The sequence below is a fragment of the Anarrhichthys ocellatus genome, unplaced genomic scaffold (assembly GCF_004355925.1).
Source record: "Anarrhichthys ocellatus isolate YVR2014 unplaced genomic scaffold, GSC_Weel_1.0 scaffold1, whole genome shotgun sequence".
NCBI lineage: Eukaryota > Metazoa > Chordata > Actinopteri > Perciformes > Anarhichadidae > Anarrhichthys > Anarrhichthys ocellatus.
The window spans coordinates 8,808,786-8,833,192 of record NW_022280031.1 but is presented as its reverse complement, the minus strand read 5'-3'; the positions used below and the strand labels follow the sequence as shown (position 1 = coordinate 8,833,192).

Here is a 24,407-nt window from a genome sequence, read left to right as displayed (position 1 = left end):
AAGTAGTAGAAGAAGAAGCACTTCATGTAGGTGTTTACGTTTTCCCACTTCCGTAGCTTCTTCCTAAAGCGGAACAACGTCACTAATCTACCGTTAAATTACCAAATTTGAGAAGAAACCCTCGGTCATGTTTCTCTTTTTTTAACTTAAGTATGAGAGATGCCTGACAGATAAGTATCGTTGAGGTCGTTTGCGGTCCACTACAGGCGCTGTATCGCGAGTTTTCCTCATCTTCCATCGCGGACTAAAGCTAAAGCTAAAGCTAGCCGTGTTAGTAGCTGGTCAGCGGCAGTTGACATCCTTTTAATAAATCACCTGATCCGCATTTAATCCAGTTTTAATTGATATATCAAACAAGGCAGTCATGGCCACTAGGCGTCTGACCGATGCCTTCTTGTTAATGCGGAACAATGCGATCCAAAACCGGCAGATATTGGCTGAGCAAGTGAGTACATACGACCCCCGTCTGAGTACACGTAGCAATGCTGCGGTGAGTGGTCTGCATCGTTTTGACATTTTACTGTGTGTGTGTGTGTGTGTGTGTGTGTGTGTGTGTGTGTGTGTGTGTGTGTGTATTGCATATTGCATATAGCCAGTCACTGAGCTGTGTTAGCTAGCTGTTTAGATACATGTGTATGTTAGTAGTACTGTCATTACAGTAGTAGTTCACCTCAGCACTAACTGCTTTATTTGACTCAGTGGGGTGATGGAGGAGGATGGAGAGGGGTGTGCAGGCATATTGTTCAGCTCGCAACAGCTAAATGTCTATAGTAAATGTAGAATTAGCTTACTTTTACTTGGTATTCCCCATTTCTAAGATAAAAGATACGTTTGTAAAATGAATTGATGTTTTTTTTTGTGAAAGTTAAAGCATGTTTTTTTTTTTAATGTCCACATAGTGCTTCTCTCTAGTAAAACGTGTGCTGTGGTCACTACATTGTAATTTGATCTAGTCGAGATCAAATTGTGCACCTGTAATGCATTGTTCCACTAGAACGTAGCTGGTGTTCTCCTGTACTTATTAACATGTATGACACAATCAGAGGCAAGGAGATTAGCTGGAAACTACTGCTTGTCATTCAGAAATACTAATAACCATTGAGTTGTCTTTATCTTTAGTGGATCGATTATGAAAACTCATGACATTGATAAAAATGTCCAAATACCCAATCCACATGATAAGGCGGAGAGGTGGGGCTGATACAAATCCAGCAGATGCGATCAGGGAAAAATTGTCACATTGTTCTCTACAAATTATTCACATTCAGTCATTTTTTAAGGAATGATTCACCCCGATATGAAAACGTTGTCATTATAAGTCCCATTGCAGTTTGTAATACTACAAAGGTAGTCAAGGCAGTGTCCTACCGTTCCCCAACACGTTTATGACGCCTGATCGTAAACAGTTTACAGCTCTCCAGTGTTCACCGTACGTCTCTAGTAGAGGAGGCCGGCTGCACAGCAATCAGGTGCAGTGTGTGCACAACCATTCACACTCAGCTGAGAACATTTTAACCAGTTAAATGCTCCCTGAGGTAGATTTATTGCTGACAGCCTGAACACCCGGAGTCACTAAACACAAGGATATCCCATCAGTTGAGGATACATTTACCAAAATATGCTGCTGAACACTTTCTTCTCCTAACCTTCATTTTTTTTCTCCTCTTATAAACTTTCTTTCCTCTGCTGCTCCTGGTGGCTTGGAGAGGCCGATCTTTCTCTGACGCAAACAAATCACTACAAACCAAATTAAAGATTGGAGATCTTTTTTAAATGGCCGTGGCTCCTGGATGGACACTGTCCATTAGTGCATCTCTGTGTATGACACAGTGTGGAGTGATGTGCTGGGGTTAACCTCAGGACTATCAGCAAGTAGGCTCAGAGATGGGAAATGCAATAGTGATGCTGTAGCCTTGTCCTCCAGAGCTGAGGAAAGTGTTCGTCTGACAGTGCAACTGCTATGTTCAGTAGATTGACAGCTCCTACACTGTCTGTAATTTATCCTACTGAGAGCAAAACACTTCATTGATTCATTACTCAGTCAGTCACCTGCATTTGTACTCGAACTACATCAGTAGATGACGCAGATATCATGGACCAGCCATGGAGAATAGCTGTAGTGGCTTTTGACCAATAGGTCACCATCATTATGCTAAGTAGGTGTTTAGCTGTCAGTGGCCTGCAAAAAAGTAAATTCTAGAAAGGGTGGTGTCGAATAGTGAAACATCTCTACAGATCCTGGAATAGAGCTGTAATTTCAAGAACATCTGTATTACTGGACACTTATTACACGTATTACACTGCACATTGTGTCATGTAGCTCAAATGGAGATGTAGGAATGTTACATGAACAATTGTGTTTGTAGTCTAATGTCTTACTTGTCTTTCACTGTGACTGTTTATGTTTGGTCCCATTGTCCCTGCATTACACTTCATACATGCGTTCATCCATGTTGTAAACTGTGTTGATTTAAATGTTGCTGCACTCTCCTAATGTCACAGAGAAGATGTTGGTACATTATTGGTGTGGAAATTAGAAATTCATCACTTATGTATTTTTTGAGCAGAGTGAAAACTGGGAAAAAAAGCAACTCAACTGGTTTTTGTTGTAGTTGTGTTCCAACAGTACGCTGTTGTTTAATTATTCTGTGCATACATATCCACAGGCTGAAATATACTGTATATTTGCATTTACTAAAAGGCAATGACTCAACTAAAACTATTTTGTTTGCCATTCGAGGTGTCAGCTTGTTTTAAAATAACTCACTTTGCCAAGACAAATGAGACGTAACTATCTGAAACAAGGCAAAATGTCTTTTGAATTTCCTATCGCATATTAACTTCCCGCTCATTTTAAATTGTATTAAAAATGTCCTTTTTCTTTAACTCCACCATGTCAGGTGATCTTGAGGCTCTTTTCTTGCTGTTTCTTTCATCTAATATGTTTAAAGTGGAATTATTGTACAACTAGTTTCTGGATAAATATGATTTATCTTTGCATTTGCAATCTAGTTTTAGTCTTTCGCACAAACGCAGGACAAATGATTAGATTAACAGCCATGTACCTCTGCTGTACAGACATTATTCAAATTAATTCATTGTTGGGGGCTGTGGTTGGGTATTTACAGCAGATGTTTTCTGGGGCTCACTTTCTGTTACTTCTGTCCTTCTCTCCCTTTTCTTTTTCCTCATATTGGATGGGACCAATCTGCTATCTGCCAATCACATTAGGAGCTTGATGAGGTATTGTTGATTCCCTTTGTGGATAAATTACATAAGAAGCATAAAATGCTTCACCGTCGTCATTGTGTTGAATTACTACATACAATGTTTTTAATTGAACAACATGTTGTTTGTGTTTTTAAGCTGGCTGATGATCGAATGGCCCTGGTGTCGGGAATCAGTCTGGATCCTGAAGCGGCCATTGGAGTCACAAAGAAACTGCCCCCCAAATGGATAGAGGAGGTTGATGAGGTGAAACACATGGGATTGGATCATAAATATATGAACCCATCTGTAAAAGGCTGACCTACGAATACAATATCCCTATTTATTAGACCGAAAGCTCACAAATGCGTCCGTTTGGAATCCTGTAATGTTAAACCGGTGAAATCTTCTGTGTGATCCCAATAGTTTGTGTACAAAGTGAAGTCACACGGCTTTTAACCATCAAGTTTCTCCTTTCAGATCCAGTATGAAATCACACGGGTTCGGCAAAAGATGAAGGACCTGGCCGTACTACACGACAAGCATATGAACCGACCCACACTTGATGACAGTAGTGAGGAAGAGCATGCCATAGAAATCACTACTCAGGAGATTACACAGGTACAGTCATTTACCAGTGTAGTTAATAGAGATAATGTATATTTGTATAGATAAAAAAACCTTAAACACAGATGTGGCAGATGTTTTTAGTTGAGCACAAAGTCAGAAGAGCATGGTACAGTATTGAATCTTGACTGTGTATGCTCCGGTTTTTTGAGGGAGTGAATATAAACACATCTGACAATATTTAGTGTCGAGGAATTTAAAATGAAACATGGGAGTTAGTTTCTGCTCGCTCACTATTTTTGTGTTGTCTGCAGATGTTTCATCGATGCCAGCGAGCTGTGACGAGCTTGCAGTCTCGTTGCGGTCACTGTACCGAGCAGGAGGAGAGGCTGTTGAGGAACGTGGTGTCGTCCCTGGCTCAGAGCCTGCAGGAGCTGTCCACCAATTTCAGGCACACACAGTCCGGCTACCTAAAACGTAAGCACTGCAGTGAAGCTGGGATTGGCCGATTGCTTTTCACATTTGTAACCATTACTAATGGTACATCTCTTTTATCTTCGAGATATTTTCACGTCATTTGTTTTTATTCCAGGTATGAAGAATCGGGAGGAGAGATCAAAGCACTTTTTTGACTCTGGTCCCTTAATGGAAGAGGATGAAGAATTAGCTGTATATGACAAGGTGACCGACTTTTAAAAAAAATCCATCACCATATCACATATGTTATATGTGTTACATATCATCAGATGACTAATGTTTCCAAGTATAATTAAACCATTTTTAAATATATATTTCTAAAAACATTGACTCATTCACTTGCCCGAAATGTGTTAGGGCAGCATTGCTGTGCAGATGGATGTCCTTTTGCCATCAGGGTGTCTGCTGAAATCTACGTAGTGGAATAATTAAATGCAGAATTAATTGTTTTTCTTTTTAATTTTGACATAAAATGAAAATTGTAATTTGTTCTGGAGCGGTATCTACTGAGGCGGTGGCTACATGTTGCATTTGGAGTAATAATTAATCACCTACTTCGTATTCTTTCTTTCCTTTCAGGGTTTCACAGACGACCAGCTGATGCTGGTGGAGGAGAACACTGTTATGGTGGAAGAACGAGAGCGGGAGATCCGACAGATCGTGCAGTCCATCTCAGATCTGAATGAGATTTTCAGGGACTTGGCTGGAATGGTGGTGGAACAGGTATTTGAGTCGGTCCTGACAGGCTTACACACAGAATCAATTAGACTTCGTTAATAATGATGACATGAGTCCAGTCACTGAGGTACCAAAGACAAACGCTCTGGTCCTCCACATACAAGCGTGAGTGAGTTATACCCCCATGACTCCAAAATGTACATATTGACATTTCATCTGTCGTATTCGTATCAACAAAGCTTGAATGGAAATTATTAGGTCAGTGGCAGTGCTCCACCAAACTCATAAAGAATCTACAACTGAAATGTTCCTCTGCTCACAGAAGTCCCTCCTCTTCTCCATCTAGGGGACCGTTCTTGACAGAATTGACTTCAACGTGGAGCAGGCTTGTGTGAAAACAGAAGATGGAATGAAACAGTTACAAAAGGTAAACACGCTCATGTCTTCATACACATTTTGACTTTTTTGGCTCGTTGACTGTCACCATTTTATTTATTTTTTTATCCCAAATTTACATTTCAGATTGCTGTTAATTCAAGATTAATTTTCTGGGTTATTTGTTTAGACACTTAACACTTTTGTTTGGAAGCTAATAATGAACAACCTCAAGGAAAAACCAAAATGCAACTTTCAGCATGCTACAAGACACAATTATGTTATTATAATGTATTATAAATGTCTTTTACAGTTATCTAATCTGTTTGGTCTCAATTTGCATGATGATAAAACACTGAATGGTTTGCTTTTATTCATTAAAGTGAAATGCAGTGTTTGACTTCTTTTTTTCCATTTTCTTTGCAGGCAGAACAGTACCAGAAGAAGAACAGAAAGATGCTGGTCATTTTGATCCTCTTTGTCATAGTCCTCGTTCTAATTTTTATTCTTTTTGCAACAAAGTTTTAATCATGCATTCCTCTGGCTCTTGTTTTCTGTGTGGGTGTTTGTCGTGCGTCTGTGTGGACTTGGTCTCGGTTCTACCCAAAACAAAGCTAACTGCCTTTTCATACCAGGAAATGTTGAGAATAATTCCTCGTCCCGTTGCAGGTGCACTTTGGGCAGCTTGGAGAAGTTTTGTGGTTGATTTTGATGAAAGAAAAAAATCAACAATCCGTCTGAGCTGTGGCTATTTTATCACGTGACTGGCGCCCAAATAGCCAAGCCGAACCTCACTATGTTGACATATGTACTTGTCTTAACAAAAGAAAAACACTTTGTGGTGTATACAAATGGACTACCACTGTCTAAATGCTAAAGCAGAGTGTTTTCTGCTTGAACTCAAAGCATGAATTGTGACATTTGTTGTGTGACAATGCATCATTTCCACCAAGTATCATTGCAAACATGTTGATTCTGTGAGAAAGATGTGACAAGAACGAATGTTTGTGAAAGAGAAATATGCAGTAGATCTCATCTCAAACTGATTTACATTCCTCCATTACATCTTTGTCCCGGCTCAGTATTTTACCTTGACAGGCTAAAATAAAATGTTTTGTATGACGACAGTACCAGATATGATTAGAATAATCATTTAGTACCAAAAATATTCCTTTGGTTTAAGGACCACCTTTTTTTTTTTGTATCCCTTTACTGCACAATTTAAAGATAATATTGAGATCATCGTTACTCAATTATCAGCCTCAGGAGTTGGTAGAAGGTCATGAACTTTCTCCAATTCATCCTGTAATTCTAAAATCATACCTGTGTCACACCTGCTGCACTTTTCATGAAGTGCTCATTTGTTTGTTTCTAGGTCCTTGGAGCTTAAAGTGCTACCTTTTTTAACTCTTGCAGTTTGCACATATTGAGGGCCTGGGGGGGGGGGTGGTGGTTGTGTTATCGATGTAATACTACTGTCATCTGTATGATGAAAATAATTATTTATTTTTCAATAGCTTCAAATAATCAAGAGGTTCTGTCTCTGGCAGAAGTACTGTATATTGATTCAAGTGTATCTGTATTCTCAACCCAACGGTTATTGTCCACTCTGAGGAAGCAGACGTATGAAGACAACATTTTTATTTTATTTTCAGATTGGACACTTTACATTTTATTTGGAGCTTCTTTACGTGTTCTTGTGTTCTATAAAGACTGACGAGCGGAAATTAAGAGCTTTATTTAACATATCTGTACTGGACTCTATACACCTGTTAAATCATCTTTGTCATTGATGTAGAGTTATGTGTGAAAAATAATTGTCATTGTACTTAAGTTTTGTTTTCTGAACAAAACGGGTGACGAGACAGCAACTTTTTCTTTCTTTCTTTTTTTAAATAAACCTGGAACATGGTGTTTTGTGTTTTAAATTTAGTATTGATGCATAGATGCAACTGAAACAATTGACTTTAAATGATATAAACTATTTTACAAATTGATTATGTAAATCACTTTTCAAGCACAAATGCAAAACATTTGATGGTTTCTGCTTCTCAAATGTGAGATTTGCTGCGTTTCTCTGTTTTATAGCATATATTAAATATTGTTTGGTTTTTGAATGTTGATATGGACAAAATCAGCAATTTGAGGACATCCACTTGGCCTAAGTGATTCACATTTTTCAATGTTTTATACACCAAACAATTAACCAAGTAAAGAAGTGGGAGATTGACCGTGAAAATGATCTTTAGCCATAATAGGTCAAGATTAATGGGTTATGAAGTTTTTACCTTCAAATAACATCAATATCAGATGTAAAAGATATTTTTTAAAGTTTTAGATTTCTCATGTGAAAATATGTTATGCTACATATTCCAGACGGCACTGTTAACTTGTAGGATACAAAGTCCTCTTTTAGGAAATTAAACTTTTCTTTGATAGGTCCGCTCACCCGGAAGCTACGTGTGTTACGTTTCAAATTAAGAGCCTCACGTAACACTACATTGACAAACTAAATACCCAGTTTCAGTTAGAGAAATGATACATTCTGATAAAATGTACGGACAGTATAATTTACAGTTCCCTCTCTCTTTCTCACACACTCTTAAAGGGCAGACAAAATAAAAGACGGGATACAACCACACATTCAGCTGTTAACACGTGTTAGATAGCACTCCGCACTGCGGAGGAATACATTCACTTTAATGATAAGTGGCAATATGTCCTGGCTGTTTGTAGCCTTTATGTAGGAGAGTTATATTCGGGCTTTTTGCTTGTCCATTGGAGAGACCCTTTATATGGCTCTGTAAGTGAACTCATGCTCAAACACACTTCCAGTCCAAAGATATGAAACTCGCAGCTGCTTAGTGATGTGTCGGTCGCGAACGAAACGGCTCTGAGAGCCGGCTCTTTGACGTGAACCGGCTCCTGATTGGGAGCGCTTTGTTTTTTCTCTCTCTCTCTCTCTCTCTCTCTCTCTCGCCGCATTTGATTGGTCAATATGTGTGGCGTCGTCTCTGTGCCTGCGCTGAGCAGAGGGGGGAGAGGCGGGAGTTACACACACAGCAAGCACACGAACAGGAGGGAGACGAGTCACGAGAGAGAAAGAGAGCAACGGACTGGAAAGGTAAAAAAAAAAAAAAGGTGAGAAAATGAGTGTCAACAGGAAACGCTGCAAAATGTGGACACATTTCAATTACATTGACCAAACTAAGGCAGAATGTAGAGTCTGCAAGACTAAAATCTCATATCGAGCTGGCTCCACAAACAACCTGCACAGGTACATGAGAACTGTTCATCCATCAGTGCAATTGGAAGAAAAAAGACAAGCAAGTGAACCTGACATTAATGAAGGTGCCAGTATGTCTACTGCAACTGTTGCTGCAACTGCAGTGTCTACAGCATCGTCCAGCACACCACCACAACCACCTAAAAGTACAACCCAGAGCTCTATGAGCCAATTTTTGCAAAAGTCTATGACCGCAGCAAGACAGAAGACAATTGATGACAAAGGATTCAGAAGGTTTATTCATGCACTCAATCCAATGTATGCAATTCCAAGTAGGAAAACACTCTCCCAAGGAATCATCCCAGGCCTGTATGACAGAGAACGTGCTTCACTGCAAGAGAGGGTTAAAAAAGCCACATCAGTTTGTCTAACAACTGACACCTGGACATCCCGTACCACCACATCCTACTTGTCAGTTACATGTCACTTTGTTGAAAGTTACAAAATGGTGTCCTGTCTTCTGGATTGTTTTGAGTTCAGTGACAGACACACTTCTGACAACTTAGCAGAGCAGCAGCTCAAAGTGGCAAAAGAGTGGGGCGTGGACAACAAAGTGGTTTGCTGTGTTAGTGACAATGCAGCTAACATAACCAAAGCAATTAAAACCCTGAAATGGACCCACCACCCATGTCTTGCACACACAATCAACCTGTTTGTAAGAGATGCTCTGAAGGTGATGAAGCCCACTGTGAACAAAGTGAAGGCGATAGTGGAGTTTTTCCACAGGAGCACAACAGCCACACACAAGCTCAAATCTACCCAACTACAGATGGGCATGCCTGAGCTGAAGCTCAAACAAGACTGTGTCACAAGGTGGAACTCCACCATTCATATGTTTCACTTTAAATTAGTTAAGTATTAAAAAGCTAAAAGTTTAAAATAGTTAAAAGTTAGTTAAGTTCATTTGTAAATAGTTAAACGTTTGTTTTTGCACTTTCTAATTTATTTTTTTTATCACTCTGTAGAGTGTATAAATAAAAGTGTATTTATATAATAAACATTTGATATAGTGCATGTTTTTTTTACATTAGTAATTCATATTGCGCATAATTTTACATTATTGTTGGTAATAAATTAATTTAAGCACCAAAAAATCTGAAGAGCCATTTGGGAGCCGAAAGAGCCGGCTCTTTTTAGTGAGCCGAGCCAAAAGAGCCGGAATTCCCATCACCCATCAGCTGCTTAGTAAGCAGCTGAGCTGCTTCCACCAGAGGCGCTGTTGATCTGCTGCTGCCGCCACAGCAGGTGTTGCTCATATAGTGTCAGCGTTGAAAACGTACCACTGTCACTTATTCAGCATTGTCACAACATCCTGATATATTTGTTTTCATATATATTTACAGTACCTGAATGTGTTATAGGTGGTGCATCCATCTGTAAATAAGATATAATTGCATCTTGAGTTGAGAGTTTCATCAACAACACATTGGAATCAAATGTTCTTATCTTTTCAGGAGCAGTCGTGACGCTCACAGACCTTCCTTTGACGCTCCCACAAATTCAAGCCAACGTCTCTGCTAACATGCCATCCAGGGGTTGGCCTACCACCCTTCTGTGCAGATATAATTTACCTCCCAGAGACTTACCCACTGCTGGTGCAGACACTAGCTCATCTGTGCAAGAACAGAGCTGTGGTTCATCTCTCGTCCAAAATGCGGAAAGAGCACGAGACTCCATGTTTCTATGAAGAATGTCTGCCTTACGTTTTGTTGATGAAATCTGTAGTCGGTTGTCCTCAGCTTCTCGTGTTTCGACTTGTTTTCTCTGAGACAGGATCAGCTCTGTCGTTACAGCTTCAGGTTTCAGTGCAGGTCTGCTCATGATATCCTGACTGGAGACTTCAGGTTCTTCATTTCATTGTCTATTTCTTCATTTTGACTCTGTGTTGTCGTTATCATGCACAATGCAGTTTCAGAGACGAGTTTGACAAGGTTATCAGTGCATGTCTTGAAAAATGGTCAACTGTTCCTCTGCTCTAAATTGAAAGTTTAAATCACATATTTCCTGTTTGTATTTCTGATTGTTGTCTCAGTTAAAACACTATAGGTTCATTTTATTAGTACAAGTGACACAGCGGCCTGTTCGTAGTCAGACACCCCTGTTTCTGTTTCTGGAAGGATGATGTTACAAAGAGAACTGAGCTGCATTATCTTCAGATTAGATTCAACACAAGCCACATGATCACAGCTTTAAAGACCCTGAAAATCATGTCATCTGTTGTCCTTCAAAGTAGGCGGTGACATTAAATCCTGCATGCACCAATGAGGGTTCAGCAACATTTGAATGGAAATGTGATGATGTCTTTGGGATTGCTTGCTTATGTATGTTGCTAAACTGTTGTCAATCAAATCTGATCAAACCACACCCACACAATCCTGATGAAGAGGATTCATTTAGTTTGAGCGATACAATTAATAAATAATACCCAAGGATGTTTTTTTGTTGTTGCTCATTTGGTCATGAATATTTAAAGTTATGTTTTTAGGGGCTTTAAAGCAAACTAACACCAGTCCTCCCTCCACACAAGGTGATGGAGTCTGTCAGACTTTTATCTGTAAGCAGCATCAAAACTCAGAACAATGCAAAAACGAATGTTCACAGTAATAATGGATACCGTCATTGTGTCAACATTCACATTTCCGTCTTCTGTGCAATTTTACATCAGCTCAATCTAGACAGACATAAATTAGAAAGCTACAGTCCAATATATCAAAATATTTTTCTCAAACTTCTGTCACATGAATCCAGTTCTAAAAATTCTAGCAATAATAAAGCAAGCCTGAACTGGATAATCGAACATCTACCGTTTAGCGTATGGGCTGTTGTACAGTATTGTTTTTATTGAGATATGCAAAACCCAAAACAAAGTTCATCCCATCCCCAACTATTCTGTCAACATCAACAGATTGTCCTCCCTGCAGCCTGCTGTCTGTACGTACTTCATCCCCTCTCTCCTGCTCTCTGCTGATGTACAGACTTTCTGTTCAGAGAAGGAAAGCCTGTTTGTTACGCTGGAGAGTTTCAAAGAAAGGGAGACAGCCCGTCCGCTGCCCATCTCTCCCTCCGCTACAATTCAGCCGACAAAACAACAGATCCCTATCTCTGTGTAGAGCCTGCCTGCCATCACGCCGAGCACCTCCCGCACGGGTTTCGTGCAAAGTGCAGATCACTGATTTTGTTGTCATTCATGATTATTTGGGCAAAGTTATGAAAACATGTGCATTGAAGAAGTGGTAATGTTGACCCGAGCTCCATATGAGCTGATTGAAAACCAGCTAATTAAAAAAATGTTACAGTTGACTTTCTCATTCTGAACAAAACTGTTTGTTTTATACGTGTGGAAAAACAAATCGGACTCCTTTACATTCGTTTTGTATGACTTTAAAGAGGAATGATGAGGCTAAAGATGGTAATTCTAAAAACCTGATAAAAAAATTCCTCAGTGGTATTTGGACATGTTGACCGGATGAGAGGAGGATGGGCTACAGTGACAGGGGAGTGTGTGTATGTGTGTGAGAATGTGTAGGTGTGTGTCGAGTGGGAGGGGGACTGAAAACTATGGTCCTTTTAAAACAAGTTGTCCTGTTGTGACTTCATTAGACCTCACATAACCTCATGAGCAGCAAGGACAAACATCTGAAAACAGTAATTAAAGGTAAGTGTTGAATGCGTGAACTAATCTCTCCATTATCTAAATTACAGGTGAGACTTTAGTATTATTATATTATATTCAACGCTAAAATATGCTTTTGAGTCTCTAGATTTTATGCATGTTAACGACACACTGACACAGTTAAATATATGATCCTTTCTATGTTTCATCCAAAAGATGGAGTTCTGGCCCGAGAATCGGGGACAGTCGCCTCTATACTCCAAATTTGGTACTGTTCCTGGGAGAAATTGTACACATAAGTGAGTTCAGTGCTATGATTGCCTTTTTAATCACTGTATTTATGAGATGATAGAGTCTGTTGCCTTTGTTATGCTTGTTTGAGAAACTGCACAATATTTTCACTTGTTGGACATCAGCATTGTACCACATTGATGCAATAAATGATGCTAAAATTAGCGACTGGTCATAGATTTTCTAAAACAGATATGTAAAAGCCACATTTAATTTCTTGATATTTTCCATTTCACCCACAGCTACCATGACAGACATCAGGTACCCCATTATCCACTTTACTATGGTGAGCAGCAGGATCAAGGCAGGGAGTCCAGATACTGGAGTGTACCAGGATCAAGAGCCGGAAGGGCTCCACAGGAGTACACTAACTGGACGGACCAAGAGCTGGCCGTCCCTTCTTCCTCTCACTTCCCTTTTCTTCTAGACCGTCACACTCAGCAGCACCAGGACCAGGGAGACAGAGAGTGGACAGCAGCTCAGCGAGCAGCCAGAGAATATGAGAGAGGATTTCTGAGGGAGGGGTGGCAGAGGAGGTTGGAGCCCTGTGGTCCTGTCCGCTACAACAGGGAAGCTTCTGCTAAGACGAGCGACAGCAGCCATCGAGAGCTGGAGGCATGGGCAGCTCGATACAGCCATTCACTTCCACGGAGGAGACGTATAGAGGCAGAGTTGAGGGGCTCCTCTCAGGGGCTGCTGGAGAGCAGCAGGGCTCCAGAGAGGGACAGCAGGAGTGGGACAGATCCTCGAGTGGCAGCGCTGCAACAAGTCAGACAATCTGCAAACATCAGAGAATCAGGACTGTGGTGTGATAGAGGGGGCAGACAGCAAACTCCGACCTATTATCCATCACAAACTCCTGCCACCGACACAAGCCACATGCTGGACATGAAAGAAAAGGCCGACTACCAACGGAGGATGTTCAGCCAACCTCCTGGCTATATTGCTCCCCCTCCCTATGACAGCCCACATAAAGGCTCACCTGTATTGCACCACTGTGACACCAGCTGGGAGCAGAAAGGTAAGAGACAAACCAACTGGTCACAGCCCACACTGAGAAAGCAGGATGTATCTGCAGATCTGCGCGATCACAGAAAAGGAGAGAAAGAGGAGCTTACAAAACCAGATGGGAATCAAAAAGGCTTTCTAGAGCTTGAAGGACTAAAGCACAGACGACAGGAAACAGATGCTTTACAGGCAAGTAGTCCTTTTAGTATCCAGGAACAACACATACAGCGCGAGGGTGTGTTGTATGTGCATACAGTTGAGAATAAAAAGATAAATGAGGAACTGTCCTCAAAGGTAATTGAAGGAAGGGAGTTCAGATTAAAGAAAAAGACAGGTGGGATGACCATATTCTGCTTGGTGTCTCGAATAGCAGGCACCACAGAAACCTCATCTTTGCCACTTTGTACTTTACAAACAAACACAGTATTAGGAGGTATTCCAAAAAGTCTCAGGGGCAGTAGTGGCATAAATCAAACACACAAACTTGCAGATGAGGTGGACTTCAGAGAGCCAACACTCACAGAGCAGTCAAACACTTGTGATGGGAGGAATGTCAAAGCCAAACAGAAGGAGACACCAACCTGCATAGAAAGTGAGATGCTTGAGGTTAATCTATCAGAAAAAGCAGAGACAGATATTGTGTCCCCAGATAAAGGGAATACAAGTGATGCTGATTCTACATTTGGGAGAATGGTTGCTCAGTCAGTGAATTCTGTGTCAGTGAAATATCCTCTGTGGAGGGAGCCGAGGATTACAAGCAGGGCTGAAACTGAGACATCATCCCCATGTTTGAAAGCAAACAGCGAGGAAGGAGAATCAGATGTTCTGCAAGACCCAGAAAGAACAGTTCATCCAATTGATGTTGAAGTAAGAAGACTGGACATCAAGACAGACACAGAATCTGAGGACAGTAAGGGTCTTCTGGTTATCGACACAACCTGTGTTGTTGTTAAAATGGAGCTGATTCCATCACCCAAGAAAGAGCATGTTCACTATTTACACACCGAAGACATTCAACTTGATACTCAAACGACCGTCTCTCCTGAATGTGTCCAACCAAACGGTCAGCTGAATCAGGAAGAGACAACTGACCAAAACACAGAAACAAACCCCCACCATGAAGTGCCTGAGACCAAACTAGACTCAGATCTTTTGGAGAAAAAGGCACCCGAGGGACAAAGTGAAATCTCTTCCTGCTGCATGTCCTCAGCTTTGGTTTCTGAGAGGGAAAAGTTGGAGGAGCGAGCTGAAAGGATCCTAGGAATCCCTCTACATGACTGCATCACTAAGCAGCAACCTGAAGATGCAACGTCACTTCTGGACTCCTGTGTGGAGGACGAGGAGGTTGAACCATCTCCAATTGAAAATAATGACATCGATGATGCAGTTGAACAAGTCCAAGAGGACACAAGAGAAGAGGAGCAGTTACAGGATCAGTTAGAGGTTGGCCAGACTGAGGATGCCGTGTGTTTGCAAGAGAATGATGACACCAAAGATCAGGCATCAAATGAAGGTGCTGGGGATTTTGCGGGATATCAGGATCAAGTGTCTAACATGTCTGAAGAGAAAGACACTGTCTACCAACTCAAAAATGACATCAAACCTTCGCCTGGAATTGAAATGAATGAGGATCTTCTGCTCAAACCAGCCAGTGAAGAGGGTTCAACTGAGCAGGAAGAAAATGATACCTCTTCTCATCCCTCTCAGTGTCTCAGTCCACCAACCAACCTTTCTGATTCTTCTTCATTTTCACCTTCTCCACTCTATGAAGCACCAAACTCTGCCCTTTCTGTCATGCCCTTATCCTCCGATCTTACACCTCTCATGCACATCTCAGAATCAAACAAAGAGGAGGGTCCTGATCCTGAGTTGATTGCCCTCAATTCTGCAGAAAACTTGGCTCCTCACCCTGAAACCTCATCTCTGCCTCACACCCCATCACTTCTTTCCCCTGGATCACGCTCCACTCCCCATACAGACCATTCCCAGAGTCCTTCTCTTGTTTTAACTGTTGTTGAGGACCAGGATGAAGAGGGTGAAACATCACATGTAATAAACAGTGAGATCAGTGAAGACCTTGAGGACTTCGCCAAAGATATGACACAGGAGCTGGTGTTGCAGCAACAACTTGAATGTGGCCAACCAGACGATGCCGATTGTGTGAAAGAGAGCAATGTTGCTGATGAGCAACAGACAAAAGAAGCCGATAAGGATCCCGCACACCATACTACGGAACAGACTCTTAACATATCCATAGAAGATGCCATAGAGGTTGACATTTTGCAGCAACAACTTGAATGTGTCCAAGCAGGAGATGTTGCTTGTGTAAAAGAAAGTTATATGACTGAAGAGCAGCTCCCAAAAGAAGACAAAGAGGATCCTACAGGTCTTTTGGAACAGACAATATCCCAAGAAAAAGTGCCTGACAGTCAAACTCAAACAGAGTTCAACATTTTGAAGCAACAATTTGTTAATGAAGAAGAAAGTTTCATGACTGAGGAGCAATCAAAACAAGAAGCTGATGAGGAACAGGAACTATCCACAGAAAATGCTACAGACACTCAAACAGACATTGACATTTTGCAGGACACTGAACCACAGACAGAACCGTCTAACTCTTCTCCCTCATCGTCAGACTCAGACTGGGAGGTGTTTCAATCACCTTTGGATGTGCTCTCACCCCCCGACCTTCCTTCTCCAGCACACACATCTATCGAGCCAGACGCAGACTTTGTTTCTCTTTTGCACTCGGTCTGTCCCTCAGCTCTAAATCCTGATGCTGGCATCCATGAAATTGACCCTCCTTTTCTTCATCTGGACTCTTGTGAGGAATCCCTTCAGTTCTCATCTTCCTCTTGCACTGATCTACCCCCAGTCCTACCTTCCAGCTCCTCAACTCCTCTTTCTCCTCCTCAAGAGGAAGGTGGAGATGTTGACCCTGAATTACCCCTCAAAGAAGAGCCCCAGTATCCCATGGCCCTGTGGGATGCGGTAAATCGCATTAGGAAGCATACAGCGCCAGACTCTGAGAATGAAGAGGAGGAAGTGAGTGAGCTGTGGGATCCAGAGAGTGTAGGGGAGGACTTGCGCTGCCTGGGTGTGGTTGTAGGCATGGAGTCTGAGAGGATATTCTTTGATGGAGCAGGACAACGTGCAGTTTCAACAGAAGAAAGTGTTAAAGAGGATGTAGAGTTGGGACAAATCCAGGAGGATCTGTGTTATGAAGAGATAGGCGGACATGCTGAAGAAGACACACTGTCCTGCAGCAGCACCAGCAGCCACGGCTCTGGGGACACCGTTGTCGTTGCAGACGAGGACGAGGTTGAGGAAACGCCACCTGACGCCTGGACAGAAAGCATGACGGGGAAGGACGAGGAGTTTCAGTCGGCAGAGGGAGAGCGATGCTGCTCTGCTGAAGTAAAAGATGAGACTGCAGCCAAGGAAGAGGGAGATGGTGATGGAGACGAGAGCGTCACAAATGTGTCAAGTCAGAGTGAGGACTGTCAGGTGGAGGTGACGAATAGAACAACCAAGGCAGCGGAAATGACGGAAACAGAGAGAGAAGGAAACGAGCAGAGGGTTTTCATGCACTCAGCGGTCTCAGAAAGGGTGATTGAAAGTGAGTTGACTGGATAAACAATGTTCTGATTCATGTAATTAAATATCTAATGACGACATACAGTACAATCGACGGTGGTATTGTGCCTGATAAGGAATGGAGCTTTTATTTTTAATGGATAAGTAATGATACATTCACTGTCGTTTTAGAAATGTAGAAATTTGGCAATAGGGAAATCTTAAAATCTATTCTTGTAAAGCAGACCATGTCATACCCTTTTTCCCAAATGTTTCCACTGTTTCTAGAGTGTTTAAGGTTAATATTAGGCTGAGAAATTGTGAAAGAGGATATAATAAAAGATTGATTATTTGGAGTGATTTCATGGTGTGGTGATATTTCTGGCAGAAATCAATCCATTATTCTGCATTGTAAGTAAATAAAACAATGGAGTGCATTAACAACATGCTGTGGAAAGTTAATCTCCTCTTGTGGTGATTGTTTTGTTATCTGCTCTTTCCAAGGTCAAGAATGAACTTTCAATCTCAATGACAACACAAGTCCTGAAGAGAAAAAATGGAAATTAAAAAAAATGTACGATTTCATGACAACTGGACAAACTCCATCTGTTGAGGAAGACTATGTTATACAACTGAACTCTAGCGACTATTTACATGTTGAGAAGTATTTTTTTAATGCAGTATTTAAATGTCATTATGGTCTTCCCACCTACATTTCAGTATTTGACAGCAGTCCGTTATTCCAAATATAAATATTACGTAATAAAGTATTGGCTACTGTATGTGCCCTCCTCTCAAAGAAATATCTAACAATACATTGAAAAACACTAGCTACAACCAACTGCTGACAGTGTGTGAAAACATTTGTAAATCACTGATCTTAAATTATCAAACCGTTACTCATTTTTGGGATTCATTTTATATATAAAAAAGGAAATAGCAGACAAATCGTCCTGTGAGAAAGCAACTTATTTTTTCTCCACACATCAAAAAATAAATTATACCAAAAATACTTTTATTCTACATCAACAGTACAGCATGTGGACTTTCCAACTGAATAGGATTATTTAATTCAGACTCAACTATCAGATTGTGGACTACAGCACACTCTAGTGGCATTACACTGGAGTTCAGTTTTACTAGACAAGAAAACTGAACTGAAAAGTAAAAACTTTAATCAAATACCATAATTCAATGGGATTGCAGATTTAGTATTTAATGAACAGAAGAGGAGACATTTGCCTGCTCCTGAAGCTAAAAACTATTTTGTACTTAGATATAAAGCTATTTTCTGCTCTGAAACAGAAGGACATCATGGAGGGAAAGTAGACCTTTTCAGAAACAATGACTGTTAACATTAACCCAAACATTTCAGCCTATTTACAATCCAAAACTTTGTTAGACAAAAAGGAAAGTCCTTGGGAGTGTTGTAATGGCTATATGCTGCTTAACGCTTCAAAATTAAGCTTAAATTCATACTTTGAGACAAGGCAGTGGTTGGAGGTTTTCAGAACTTTAAAAATGTTCTTCTTTCCTTAAATTATTTTTGACTTTGCTGCAACTTTCAAAAAGGATTCTCAATTGGCAAAAAACATGTGATAAGTTCATTTTCAGCATCAACACACCCACCTAAGCATCAACATTGTAACTGTTTTCTAAACTGTAATACATTTCACATCAACAGTAACAATACCACGGGGCTAATAGTGAAAGAGGATCAATGTTTAAAGAGTGTGACGTTATATGGGAAACATTTGTTCAGCAATAAAAGGCACATTTCACCACTAACTCCACTCAAATCATCTTCATGTCTGATGTTCTATAATGTGTGTTTAACTTTTCAGTTTTACCTAATGAAATATTCACCCAAAACAAGTTATTCCTGTGATCTTAGACAGTTCAATAAATATTGGTGAGCATTAAAAACTTACAACTAGAAATGAAAATATAGTTGGGCATCAAATAACTCTTTCATTGGTGAGCGGGCAGCATGGTTATCCATTCACTATGAATAAAAAACATTAATGCCATGAATGGCTTTTAGAGAGACCATCAATTAATTTATATGGACTTAAGGACCACTTCACCAAATGTCAACCTGATCTCTGTGTACTTGTGTCTTAAATTAGAACATTTACTGTATACACACACACAACTAATCCTGTACGCACTGGGAAGTATAACTTTCATCTTAAGAGCAATTTAAGGCAAGAAAAGGGGTTTTATATGAAACACAGAATATTGAAAAGTATAATAACTTACAGTATATAAAAAAGTGACAAGATAGTCCAAAGAGCAGCAGCTAAAACTGGCAAACTGGTCCTTAAATTGTCACAGATCAGAGGAACAAGACTTGTATCTACAGGTGGATTTCCTATTATCATACATTATAATTTATTACTGGCATGACGTAAACCGGTGATAAAGAGACAACTGAAAACAGTACAGCACCCAACGTCTCCGTTTCGGCTGAGAAGAGACGACGCTATCAAAGTTCATCGTGGGACACTTTCAGAGCGTGGTCACAGAGGTCTGCAGAGCACACAGAACATGTAAACAAGGATTTAAAATAGAGTCGCCGGATGGGAACAACATAACAGAAATATGTAAGAGTATCTAAGACTTAAAAATAAATCAGGCATGTTTTAAACATACCTGTCCTCTCGCTGCAGAGTTTGTCTTTGATATTTTCTGACTCATAAGCGAAGAATTCAATGACTTCATCTTCATGCTGCTCAACAATTGTTTCACACTGCAGAAATAAGTTTTAAAAAACATTTACAAGCGGCACCATTCACTGATTTTTAAAAAATTATAATAATTAACAATAAAAGCAAGGTAACTCAAACATACGATGGTGCATTTAAGAATCATTTGGTGATATTTTGTACTCACTGCAAATTTTAAACTGCCTGTAACTCGTGAATCCAGCGTGGCCTCTGAGAGGTCCATGGCCTCACCTCTCCGAGACTTTATCCTAATGTAGGACTTCCTGGTTGTGGAAGAATCTGTGTGCTCACCGTAGTCCCCCATCCTCTCACACACAGTCTCCATCAGCTCCAGAAGGTTTCCCTCTGAGCGAGCCAGAGGAATCTGGTGCCATCAGAGGACATAAAAAACTCCGAGTTAGTGAAGATGTGAGGTGTCTCTTACCAGACGATAATAATTAACAAAGTGATAACAATTTATTTTTTCGCACCATAATATCCGGCACTTGGCAGTTTTACATATACGGAGTTATAGACAGTTGATAAACCACACGTGCAGCACTACTTCATAGTGGACTATAGTATTGAAGTGGTGCCGTCTACAGAGTGGGTCGGACATATTACTACGTGGCTGTGCTGCTGCAGGTTTACCTCTCTAATGGACTGGCTGCCGTCTGGGTTGATCCTGAAGGATCCCGTCTGGATCATTTTCTTTGGGTCTATTTGGGAGATGGCCCATTCCAACTCATCTACCAGAGCCCTGCACGCTGCAAGGAGCAGAGGGAGAGGACGCTCGTGCGCATTAGGACTTGATTATGTAACGTTATTCGTGCCCTGGACATAGAGTGAGACACATACCTCCACATTTGATGTCCTGTCCTTGTCTGGCTGCCTGGCTGGAGCTCAGGAGGAGACACACAACCACACACGGTGCGAGCAGGACGGCCGCTTCCCTCATCTTGCATCTAAACACAGATTTCACCACAACACAGACCTAACACACATCAACCGGCAGAAGAAACACTCAAGTGACTCTGTGAGAAGTTAATCGGTGCTCTGAAAATATTATTTATGTTCGACTGGCGTGAACCAGAGAGAGAGATTCACAAAAACACACACATCTCGTCACCTTTATCATTCTACTTACAAGTTTCTGCCAGTGTCTTCTGAGGCCACCTTTACGTTTATACACGCTGTTCCATCGCATTCAGTGGAATGTGGTGACGTAGGCAACGGAGCTGCTGCTGGACAAGGATGGAGCTCGCGCTCCAGACAGCGCCCTCACGTGTCCGGGAAGATGCCAAAGGGCAACCTCTTCATTTCAGAGACATTTTGCTGGTTTTATGCCGGCTAAAATCCGAGTTATCGACTGAAATTAACCGAAGACGAACATGTGTGCAGGATCATAGGTGCCATATTACATGTAATTGGTTTTGCACTTTAAGTGATAATTATTTTGTGTAAAAACACTGTAAAAAAACAGGGTGTAATAAACTAGGAGCACACAAATTGACCAAATAGGTGCAAGTGAGTTTTAAAAGGCAGATTTTGCTTATGCTTATTTTGTGCTTGGGGTCTAACATGTGTGCTATCAAAATGTATTTTATTAGGTGGCAGGATGGATAACCAAATGCAGTCCACCAGCATTATTAACCACCACTGAAACACTTACACTAGTAAGAACACATTTAGTCATTCAGAGGCAATAGCATTATAACATAATACATAACAAAAAAAGTTTTTAAAAAAATACTGTAAAACTGATAGGACGGTTTTTTTTAAATTGAAAGATGGCAATAATATAATCCGCTGTCTCAAAAGAGCACATGGTGTTTGGTCTTCAGAAACTATATTTTCTTCATAGGTAGACATTTTTATAAATAAGACATAAAGTGATCAAAATAATTAAAAGAGATTCAGAAATGATTTATAAAAGTAGTTTTACTTTGTATATCCCAACAAGAAACATCTAACAATAAACAAATGTAACAGAGATAGCAGATCATACAAACAGATATAAATGTAAGATATAAATATCATACAAATCAGAAAACCACCATTTTAGTAGGGCCTCAATACTGTATCATACTGTTCAATTGAATCAAATAAAACACATTTACAGCACATTGTAATGGAAGCAGAAAATGGTCTCTGGCAATCCTAACAGGCGTTCCCATATTCAGACACTTCACAATGCAACACATTATGCAGTAATCAATGAAACATATGGTTTAACTGAGGACATTACCATGTTTTACATACATTTCACTAGAAGCTATTTTATAAAACAGCCAGACTTACATTCTACGACCAAATGCATGTGACCTGCAGTGAGATATGTTCTCAACATCGATCGCTCACTGCTAAGCATTGATTTTCTGCTGTGATCTCATCAATGTTCCCTTCAAATATGTTTTTTAATATTTTATAATTATTGACTATATAATCAGCTTTCATGCATTCAATTACACCGTGGCCCATTTCTTTTGTAATCAAGTGCTGGTTCTTTCATTTTTTTTTTTTTAAGTGTTTGTTGTCGTTTTTTGCAAAAGTGAAATTACTAAAAGGTCTTTTGCACAAATGTATAAAAAAACATTAATCTTAAAGAAAGTATGATGGCAAATGCAGAACACAATGGCTAAAAGAAAACAAGTTTGAAAACATATTAGACTTTTAATCCTCTATACCTCAACCCTACCACACAGATTCTTATAATGATTCTAATTGTTTTACTCGTGTACTACAGTCGAGTACAACAATGTGACATTCTTGTATTGGTTTGTAATCGTTTTTGACTGGATAGCGCGCTAGAGATCCAAGAAATGAGGCACAATGGTGAACACAGGAGGCACTGCGGTCATCTGCACAGTAATTGTAACATACAAGTGCAGTTCAGTGTTTGGTCAAGCAAAAGGTTTGGTTTATTTATCAGCCCAAACTGCCAGTGCACAATCATAACTCTATAGTGTTTTTATGTTGGATTCTATTGTTGTTTGAATAAAATAAAAACAGTGTTTGAAAGGTAGTAAGTTACTGAAGTACACAATAAGACGTGCAAGAATCAGCCTGTCACAATTAGAGGCATTTTCATAGTAGCACTCTATTGCTAAGCTAACACTTGTCTCCCATATTTGAAACAGTCTTGTTCATCTTCTCTACAGTTACAAACTCCCATGAAACTCCTGGTACACCAGAGTGAAGTAACAAAAAGCATCTTGTTAGGACACAAGGAGCCCTGAGATACAATGAACGCGACCAATGCTGCTACTCATGATGCAACACATCCATTCTCATATTTAGCATTTACGGTATCTCACATATTTGCACCACAGGGCCAACTTTTTCTTCCATATTCAGAAAATAAGTGCAATATTTTTCTGTAATGTTATGCACTTTTGCACACCCACCCGCAAATTAGGCTTCATGAAAAAAAGGCTGTCGATATATGTCCCCGAAAAGCTTAAGTTAAAGAAAATAAAAACATTTTAAACCAGACATCCACTAAAGAATTTATGAAACTACTACATATAAATAAAGAAATTTAAACAAACTGGCCTAAGCTTAACTGAGAAGAAAATTTAGGAGAGAAGAAATAAATTTAAAAAATAATAGAAGATAATTATTAGATTCTAATGTGTGAGAACGGATAAATAAGTTGCCTGCGACTGCCTCCAACAGGTGAGTGTCTCTGCCACAGTGTCTCTTTGAGATACTACCACCAAGTAGTCCTACACATGGCGACTTAATTCATTATTTTCTCACGACTGGCCCTTAAAAGATTTGGAAGCACAAAGCATGTACAGACCTCATCTCCAAGAACGGAACATTTCTAGCATCTAAAATAGATAACTGTGCATGAAATGACATAAAACTGTCATTCTCTTTGATATACAATAATACACAGGAAAGAGTGTGACTAATCACACATAAATATGCTCTTTAATTCTCCAGTGTTATATACGTATCTATCATAACAATCTAGATGATTTTTTTTTTAATTACTTCAGATTTTATCTGAATATTAGATAGAATACATGGCAACTCTTCAGTCCCCAATAAATGCAAAAAAATAACATGCCGCAGCTTTGGTGTTTTTTTATGAATAAAACATACAGCATTCACATCAGACTTTTTTCTTGTTCTCCCTGCGAGGATGTGTGACAATGGAAAAATCAGATTTATTTTTTCATTTTCATTCTTTTTAGAGCATGTCGACGAAACCAAAAAGAAGTGGAAGAACTAACAATAAAGGAAAGTTGCTGACTGGAGCCCATATTTTGCATATCTGTCCACGGCCTCTTTAGTAAAGCAACGGCTGAAAACCGACAACTGTGTTTCTGAGAGCATCTGATGGCATCTCAATGACGTGGAATCGTAAGTCAATTGTTGTGCGATTTCGGAATGGAAACCTTAAGGTGTGATTGTTTTGCCAATAACTTTCATGTAGTTCACTCTGTTTCAGTCACCTAATTCTTTTAGACATATTAAACCATTACCTGCGTGAACATTATTTAGCTTAGAGGTTGCTGAGCCATTTGCGATGGAAAACATCCATCACTGGATTAGACATCGGTGTGTGTGTGTGTGTGTGTGTGTGTGTGTGTGTGTGTGTGTGTGTGTG

General features: G+C 40.1%; 2 protein-coding genes across 6 annotated transcripts; one reads left to right on the top strand and one right to left on the bottom strand.

Moving 5' to 3' along the window:
* Window positions 1-7,216, top strand: stx16 (syntaxin 16). 4 transcript variants are annotated; one of them, XM_031849701.1, is made up of 9 exons: window positions 1-445; window positions 3,232-3,243; window positions 3,367-3,474; window positions 3,688-3,828; window positions 4,089-4,251; window positions 4,367-4,455; window positions 4,831-4,974; window positions 5,276-5,356; window positions 5,731-7,216. In XM_031849701.1, the coding sequence occupies exons 1-9, from the start codon at window positions 365-367 to the stop codon at window positions 5,830-5,832; spliced, it is 921 nt and encodes a 306-aa protein (XP_031705561.1). In that variant the 5' UTR covers window positions 1-364; the 3' UTR covers window positions 5,833-7,216. The 4 variants fall into 4 exon arrangements, with proteins under 4 accessions (XP_031705561.1, XP_031705392.1, XP_031705632.1 ...); XM_031849532.1 differs by having other exon boundaries at window positions 1-490; XM_031849772.1 differs by lacking the exon at window positions 3,232-3,243.
* An 11,341-nt stretch (window positions 7,217-18,557) lies between these two features.
* On the bottom strand, window positions 18,558-24,401 carry cnpy2 (canopy FGF signaling regulator 2). 2 transcript variants are annotated; one of them, XM_031850250.1, is made up of 6 exons: window positions 20,934-24,401; window positions 20,645-20,780; window positions 20,438-20,553; window positions 19,974-20,171; window positions 19,734-19,830; window positions 18,558-19,610 (listed from the first exon to the last, which is right to left on the bottom strand). In XM_031850250.1, exons 1-6 carry the CDS (start codon window positions 20,991-20,993, stop codon window positions 19,567-19,569), a joined length of 651 nt encoding a protein of 216 aa, XP_031706110.1. In that variant the 5' UTR covers window positions 20,994-24,401; the 3' UTR covers window positions 18,558-19,566. The 2 variants fall into 2 exon arrangements, with proteins under 2 accessions (XP_031706110.1, XP_031706185.1); XM_031850325.1 differs by having other exon boundaries at window positions 20,645-20,751.
* Between the last annotated feature and the right edge of the window lie 6 nt (window positions 24,402-24,407).

Coding starts and splice junctions, on each gene's coding strand:
- stx16 (XM_031849532.1), top strand. CDS start 365: ATGGCCACTAGGCGTCTGACCGATGCCTTCTTGTTAATGCGGAACAAT. Junction 3,475..3,687: donor GGATAGAGGAGGTTGATGAG/GTGAAACACATG, acceptor TTCTCCTTTCAG/ATCCAGTATGAAATCACACG. Junction 4,456..4,830: donor AATTAGCTGTATATGACAAG/GTGACCGACTTT, acceptor CTTTCCTTTCAG/GGTTTCACAGACGACCAGCT.
- cnpy2 (XM_031850250.1), bottom strand. CDS start 20,993: ATGCGATGGAACAGCGTGTATAAACGTAAAGGTGGCCTCAGAAGACAC. Junction 20,554..20,644: donor ACAGGACATCAAATGTGGAG/GTATGTGTCTCA, acceptor TGCTCCTTGCAG/CGTGCAGGGCTCTGGTAGAT. Junction 20,172..20,437: donor GCAGCCAGTCCATTAGAGAG/GTAAACCTGCAG, acceptor TGATGGCACCAG/ATTCCTCTGGCTCGCTCAGA.